General features: G+C 44.8%; 1 protein-coding gene across 1 annotated transcript; it reads right to left on the bottom strand.

Annotated features, from left to right (window-relative positions):
• Window positions 1-251: 251 nt before the first annotated feature.
• LOC132832772 (zinc finger protein 271-like) lies at window positions 252-1,857 on the bottom strand. The gene has a single exon (XM_060850908.1). The coding sequence runs from the start codon at window positions 1,807-1,809 to the stop codon at window positions 448-450; it is 1,362 nt and encodes a 453-aa protein (XP_060706891.1). The 5' UTR covers window positions 1,810-1,857; the 3' UTR covers window positions 252-447.
• Window positions 1,858-8,182: the final 6,325 nt, after the last annotated feature.

Below are 8,182 nucleotides of genomic sequence, written 5' to 3'. Positions count from 1 at the left end.
GGATGGATGTTCCTTCAAGAGGTGAAAAAAAGAGCTGACAGGTTTGTCAGAAACAATACACCTGAAGAATCTTTCTCTGTGCAAATCTCCGCATTGGACAGGAGGTTCCAAAACTTTGAAAATGATTTATCCCACTTGAGCAGCTTGTCCGCCGTGTGAATGTGTTGATATGTGTGAAAATCGATGAGTGTAAGAAGGAGTTGTTGTATGCCTCACTCTTGAAGGGTTTCTCCCTTTTGTGAATCCACTAATGTATCAGGAGTGCAGAGGATTTGATGAAAGACAAAGCTCACACTTGATTTTTTTTTCCACTCAGTGAGTGCTCTGGCCCTTCAGGAGTGTCAAAGATGTCACAAAGCTTTATCTCAAACCTCACACATGTATGTTTTTTCCACTATGTGAACGTTGGTGTACATAGAGGGGAATGATTTGTTCCACACCATGCTCTTAAATGGCTTCTACCATGTGAACACGTTGGTGTTTGCGGACGTGCGATGACTGTGAAAACAATTTGGCACACACCTCACACTTGAATGGTTTCTCCCCTGTATGAGTGCGCTGGTGTCGGTGGAGGTTCGATAGCCGTGAGAATGATTTAACGCACACCTCACACCTGAAGGGTTTCTCCCCTGTGTGAATTATCTGATGGACCAGGAGGCTCGATGATTGTGCGAAAGCTTTGTTGCAAATCTTGCACCTGAATGGTTTCTCCCTCGTGTGAATGCATTGGTGTCGAAGGAGGTTTGAGGGCCACAAGAATGACTTGTCACACAATTTACACCGAAATGGTTTCTCCCCTGTGTGAATCCTCTGATGTATTAGAAGCTTTGTTGATGTTACAAAAGCTTTACTGCAAACCTCACATCTGAATAGTTTCTTCCCTGTGTGAGTGTGTTGATGCCTGCGGAGGGTCGATGAAACAGAGAATAATCTGTCACACAGCTCGCATTTCAATGGCTTCTGCCCTGTGTGAATGCGCTCATGTACACGGAGAGTTGATGAAACCGAGAATGATTTGTCACACACCTCACATGTGAATGGCTTCTCCCCAGTGTGAATACGGCTGTGTTTACGGAGGGTTGATGAGTCTGAAAATGATTTGTCACATACTTCACATGTGAATGGTTTCTCCCCAGTGTGAACACGTTGGTGGATCTGGAGGCTGGTTAACTGCAAGAATGATTTGTCACACAATTCGCATGCGAAGGGTTTCTCACCCGTGTGAATAAGTTGATGTTTGCGCAGGGTTCCTGAGCGTGAGAATGATTTGTCACACACCTCACATGTGAATGGCTTCTCCCCTGTGTGAATGCGTTGGTGGATCTGCAGGTTCGTTAACCGTGAGAATGGTTTATTACACACCTCACATATGAATGGTTTCTCCCCTGTGTGAATCCGCTGGTGTCTACGGAGGGTTGATAAGCCTGAGAAAGATTGGTCGCAGAGCTCGCATGAGAATGGTTTCTCTCCTGTGTGAAAACGTTGGTGCACACGAAAGTCAGATGAGTTTAAGAATGATTTGTTGCACACATTGCATGTAAATAGCCTCTCTCCTGTATGAATCGTTTGATGCATTAGCAGCCTTGTAGATGTTGCAAAAGCTTTATTGCAAACCATACACTTAAAGGGTTTCTCCCCTGTATGGACTGTCTGATGGACCTTGAGACTTGATGACCGTGTGAATGCTTTATCACACACCTCACACGTAAATAGCTTCTCCGCATCGTGAAAGTGTTGGTGTTTCTGGAGCATTGCTAATTGTGCAAAGACTTGGTCACACACTTGACACTTGAAATGTTCCTTTTCCATGTAGCTGTACAACAGATACACCTTGTGTTTTAGGAGATCTTTATGAGCCTATACAGCACTCTACATACACCTCACACTTTAACAGTATCTCACCTTTAGGAGTGAGTCAGTTGTTCATGAGGCTCAATGAATGACTGAAGCTCTCACCACACTTGGAGCCACTCACATTTCTTCCCAGCCTCACCCTGACTGAGCACCCACAGCCGAACCTTCAGAAAGGTTGGTTCTGATGGAAGGCTCCACACCACTGACCAGTTTCAGATCTGATGAGCATCAAAGCTCACTGGCCTGACCTGACCGATTTCCAGATGTTGGTTTCACTGTCCAACCTTCTTTGTGTTGAGCAATGCTTCAAAGGAACTCAACATATCTCCACAGTTTTGCAGTTGTTTCTTGGGTGATGGTCAGCATCTATCTGTGGTATCTATCATCTCTTTATACTCTGGTGTAATATGGTGCAATTCTTCTAACTCCTTAGTTTAGAGACTATTCCACAGTGAGTGGCAGTCTGCTCTTGCCTGTGTGGAGGAATAAGGTATAAGTCCTTACCTTTTCCTCACTTGACAGACACACACCATTTGTTTCCAGCACGGATCCTGACAGTGACCAGGAGCAGACAATATGGCGACTTGGTTTTCTCTTTCCAGCCCTTTTCTTCCTCAATGCCGTCAGGACGATGGAAATTATAATCAGGCAGTGTGTTAAAAGGCTATCACATGACAATGTGCTCAGTTCATGCCACAGTTGTATGCCTTAAATGTTAAACATAGTCAGAGGAAGTTATTTTAATGGAGATTTTGAAATTTCATCCACTTGGTTTCACCACATTGAGCTAAAAGTTAAGGAAAGAATTGCTTCAGAGTAGCCAATTGAAGGGTTCTGGTTTATTCTGAGAAATTAGAAACACTGTACTCACTCAGACTGCACATCCAATTTCAGCTCTCAGCCACAGCACTGGGAAAAAAATGATCAAATTCAAGCCAGGCTTTTAGGAAAGGCCGAGGCCTTCAGGTAAAAATCTATGAAGAAAACATTAAAATAACTTCAATAAACGTGCCTCTCGGTATGCCGCTAAGTTGGTATGTTCATGGTTTAACAGTCCTGAGATTGAGAGTTCAAATCCAACCACGGAAAGTTACATAGATAGAATTACAGTGAGAAACAGACCATCGAGTCATACTACTTATATTCAGGAATCAGCCATCAACAAAACTCAGCCTGGAAATCAGAGGGAAATGCTTCCAATAAACACATTCAGTATCCAACACACAGCTCCAGTCACACAGTTCAGCACAAAGCACCGAGTAAACAGCTCTCTCAGCTGGATCTTCTCACACAGCATAAGGGACATTTCCACCCCTGATTACCCACAGGATAGTCAGACTGCCTGAAGATTGGTGTGGATATTATGGGATACAATTTGTATAAAAGCTGCCCCTTCACTCACCATCTCCTCACTTGGTTTTCAGTCCCTATAGGAAATGAACCAGCTCTGGAAGAGGAAGAGGAAGAGGAGACAATGGGCAGAGTGGGTGGACTCTCTGATTGACGTCTCTCACAGTCAATCCAAATATTTCTGGAACAACATGATTTTCCTGAAACTTGGGAAACTGACCAGGGAAATGGAGGTGACTTTGAGCAGCAGATCAGGTGGGGATTTAAACTTGTCATTGTCCCATCTGAATAAAACCTCACTTATTGCAGCTGCTGTCACAGTTGCCCTGGTAAATGTTTGACAGAGATTTCCAGTGTGGGAGTAGAATTCTTCATCCTTGGATGCTTTCAAACTGTCAACATTAGTGTGGGATGTGTAGCCTCTGATGTTTTTGACAGCAGATTAGAAGAGGAAGACTCACGGAATCCAAGGCAGTGATAGTATGCAGTAGTGGGGTTAGCACATGCACAGAAAGGAGGGCCACAGGAGAGAGTAAAAAGTGAGGTCTGCAGATGCTGGAGATCAGAGCTGAAAATGTGTTGCTGGTTAAAGCACAGCAGGTTAGGCAGCATCCAAGGAACAGGAAATTCGTCGTTTCCTGATGAAGGGCTCTGGCCCGAAACGTCGAATTTCCTGTTCCTTGGATGCTGCCTAATCTGCTGTGCTTTAACCAGCAACACATTTTCAGCACAGGAGAGAGTGACACATAATAGAGGCACACAAGAATTAGTGACATAGAAGGAAGCAAGAGAGGAGACTGATTACCTTTAGTGTTCTATGAGACTTGTGCATTGTCTCAATGACTCAGAAAGTAAGTTGTGACTCATTGTGTATCTACCCTATGAGTTGATACCTGACAGGCCGCCCTGTCTAGCAGTCACCTCCTGTAGAGGTCCAGCTCTCTTCAGCTCCAATTTCCAACTCTCAACATTCACATCTTCTAGTGCCCCTCCACCTCCCTTCACCTCTCGGAATATCCTGATTCACTATCGTAGAAATGTTGAAAGTAGCTGCTGTAGTTGACAGTTGAGCCCTTCGTACCTGCTGCACAATTCAATCTGATCATGGCTTATCATCCTACTCAGTACCTTGTACCGCTTTCTCTCTGTATCCTTTGATCCCTTTTGTCTAATCTACCTCCTTCTTGAAAACATTCAATATTGTTGTGGTTCTGTTCGCCGAGCTGGAAGTTCTTGTTGCAAACGTTTCGTCCCCTGGCTAGGCGACATCATCAGTGCTCTGGAGCCTCCTGCGAAGCGCTTCTTTGACGTTTCTTCCGGTATTTATAGTGGTCTGTCCTTGCCGCTTCCGGGTGTCAGTTTCAGCTGTCCGCTGTAGTGGTTGGTATATTGGGTCCAAGTCGATGTGTTTGTTGATGGAGTTTGTGGATGAATGCCATGCCTCTAGGAATTCCCTGGCTGTTCTCTGTCTGGCTTGCCCTATGATAGTAGTGTTTTCCCAGTCGAATTCATGTTGCTTGTTGTCTGCGTGTGTGGCTACTAGGGATAGCTGGTCGTGTCGTTTCGTGGCTAGTTGATGTTCATGTATGCGGATTGTTAGCTGTCTTCCTGTTTGTCCTATATAGTGTTTTGTGCAGTCCTTGCATGGTATTTTGTAATATGAAAGTAACCACACCAACACACACAAACGAAGCTGCATCAGGACACTATTCAAAAGAGCCACAACACACTGCAGTACACCAGAACTGCAAAAAGAGGAAGAGGAACACCGATACAAGGTATTCGCCAAAAACGGATACCCGCGCAACTTTATCAACAGATGCCTAAGAGACAGACCACGGAACGAGGACATGCCACAACCAGAAGGACTAGCCACACTACCATACATCAGGAGCGTTTCAGAACTGACAGCCAGACTACTGCGACCCTTAGGACTCATAACGGCACACAAACCAACAGCCACGCTCAGACAACAACTCACTAGAACAAAGGACCCGATACCTAACATGAGCAAAACTAATGTAGTTTACAAAATACCATGCAAGGACTGCACAAAACACTATATAGGACAAACAGGAAGACAGCTAACAATCCGCATACATGAACATCAACTAGCCACGAAACGACACGACCAGCTATCCCTAGTAGCCACACACGCTACCTTTTACCGCTAAGAGCAGCAAGAAGGGGACATGAAAAGTCCTTAGCTGGTAGGATTAGGGAAAATCCAAAGGCTTTCTATAGGTATGTCAGGAATAAAAGGATGACTAGGGTAGGTATCGGTCCAGTCAAGGATAGTAGTGGGAAGTTGTGCGTGGAGGCGGAGGAGATTGGAGAGACACTAAATCTATACTTTTCGTCAGTATTCACTCAGGAACAGGACACTGTTGCTGGTGTGAATATTGAGTCACAAGTGATTAGAATGGATGGCATTGAAGTATGTAGGGAAGAGGTTTTGGGAATACTGGAAAGGATGAAAATAGATAAGTCTCCTGGGCCTGATGGCATTTATCCTAGGATCCTCTGGGAAGCTAGGGAGGAGATAGCAGAGCCATTGGCCTGGATTTTTATGTTGTCATTGTCAACGGGAATAGTACCAGAAGACTGGAGGATGGCGAATGTGGTCCCCTTGTTCAAGAAGGGGAGTAGGGATAGCCCAAGTAACTATAGGCCAGTGAGTCTGACTTCTGTGGTGGGCAAAGTCTTAGAGAGAATTGTAAGGGATAAGATTTATGAACATCTGGATAGGAATAACGTGATCAAGGATAGTCAGCATGGTTTTGTGAAGGGCAGGTCGTGCCTCACAAACCTTATTGAGTTCTTTGAGCAGGTGACTAAGGAGGTGGACGTGGGTAAAGCAGTAGATGTTGTGTATATGGATTTTAGTAAGGCGTTCGATAAGGTACCCCATGGTAGGCTAATGCAAAAACTACGGAGGTATGGCATTGAGGGTGCATTAGAGGTTTGGATTAGAAATTGGCTGGCTGGAAGGAGACAGAGGGTAGTAGTTGATGGTATAGGTTCATCTTGGAGTGCAGTTACTAGCGGTGTACCTCAAGGATCTGTTTTGGGACCATTGCTTTTTGTTATCTTTATAAATGATCTAGAGGAGGGGCTTGAAAGCTGGGTGAGTAACTTTGCGGATGACACAAAAGTCGGTGGAGTTGTGGATAGTGAGGAAGGATGTGGCAGGTTACAGCGGGATATAGACAAGTTGCAAAGCTGGGCAGAAAGGTGGCAAATGGAATTCAATGTAGCTAAGTGTGAAGTCATTCACTTTGGTAGGAGTAACAAGAAGATGGATTACTGGGCTAATGGTAGGCTACTTGGTAGTGTGGATGAGCAGAGGGATCTTGGTGTCCATGTACACAGATCTCTGAAAGTTGCCACCCAGGTAAATAGTGCTGTGAGGAAGGCATATGGTGTACTGGGCTTTATTGGCAGAGGAATTGAGTTCCGGAGTCCTGAGGTCATGTTGCAGTTGTATAAGACTCTGGTGCGGCCTCATCTGGAGTATTGTGTGCAGTTTTGGTCGCCATACTATAGGAAGGATGTGGAGGCATTGGAACGAGTGCAGAGGAGGTTTACCAGGATGTTGCCTGGTATGGTAGGAAAATCGTATGAGGAAAGACTGAGGCACTTGGGGCTGTTCTCATTGGAGAAAAGAAGGTTTAGGGGAGATTTGATAGAGGTGTACAAGATGATTAGGGGTTTAGATAGGGTAGACACTGAGAACCTTTTACCGCTAATGGAGTCAGCTGTTACAAGGGGACACAGCTTTAAATTAAGGGGTGGTAGGTATAGGACAGATGTTAGGGGTAGATTCTTTACACAGCGGGTTGAGTGTTCATGGAATGCCCTGCCAGTAGCAGTGGTGAACTCTCCCTCTTTATGGTCATTTAAGCGGGCATTGGATAGGCATTTGGAAGTTATTGGGCTAGTGTAGGTTAGGTAGGATTCGGTCGGCGCAACATTGAGGGCCGAAGGGCCTGTACTGCGCTGTATTTTTCTATGTTCTATGTTCTACGCAGACAACAAGCAACATGAATTCGACTGGGAAAACACTACTATCATAGGGCAAGCCAGACAGAGAACAGCCAGGGAATTCCTCGAGGCATGGCATTCATCCACAAACTCCATCAACAAATACATCGACCTGGACCCAATGTACCAACCACTACAGCGGACAGCTGAAACTGACACCCGGAAGCGGCAAGGACAGACCACTATAAATACCGGAAGAAACATCAAAGAAGCGCTTCGCAGGAGGCTCCAGAGCACTGATGATGTCGCCTAGCCAGGGGACGAAACGTTTGCAACAAGAACTTCCAGCTCGGCGAACAGAACCACAACAACGAGCACCCGAGCTACAAATCTTCGCACAAACCTTGAACATTCAATATTTTCACCTCAATAACTTTCTGGAGCAGAGAATTCCACAGGCTTATAATTCTCCAGTGAAGACATTTCTCCTTATCCCTGTCTGAAAAGGCCTACTCTGTAACTTAGACTATGACCTCTGGTTCTGGACTCCACAGTCAGTGGAAACATTCTTCCTGAGTTTACTTTGTCTAGTCCTTTTAGAATTGTGTAGTTTTCCTTGACCTTCCCCCTGTGCTGCTTCAGGAAAATCGCCAACATAATTGAAGACCCCTCTCACACCAATTATGCTCTCTTCTTCCCTCTTCTGTTGGGCAGAAGATATAAAAGTTTAAATACACGTAAGAATAAATGGAAGAACAGCTCCTTAGCCATTGTCACCAGACTTTTGAATGGACCTCTCAGATGTTAATGTTGATCTCTCCCTCTCTCTGCACCTTCTCTCTGGCTGTAACATTGTATTCTGCATTCTGTTCTACTACCCTGGTACACTTTGTATGATACAAGCTGCAAAAGTGGTTAAAACACTTTTCATTGTATTGTACCTGACAACAATAAATCAAATCATTCTTTTAAACTCCAGTGAGTATAGTCCCAG

The sequence above is a fragment of the Hemiscyllium ocellatum genome, chromosome 35, assembly GCF_020745735.1.
Source record: "Hemiscyllium ocellatum isolate sHemOce1 chromosome 35, sHemOce1.pat.X.cur, whole genome shotgun sequence".
NCBI classification, from domain to species: Eukaryota; Metazoa; Chordata; class Chondrichthyes; order Orectolobiformes; family Hemiscylliidae; genus Hemiscyllium; species Hemiscyllium ocellatum.
Note: the sequence above shows the minus strand (reverse complement) of the source record. Positions and strands in the feature narration are given on the sequence as shown.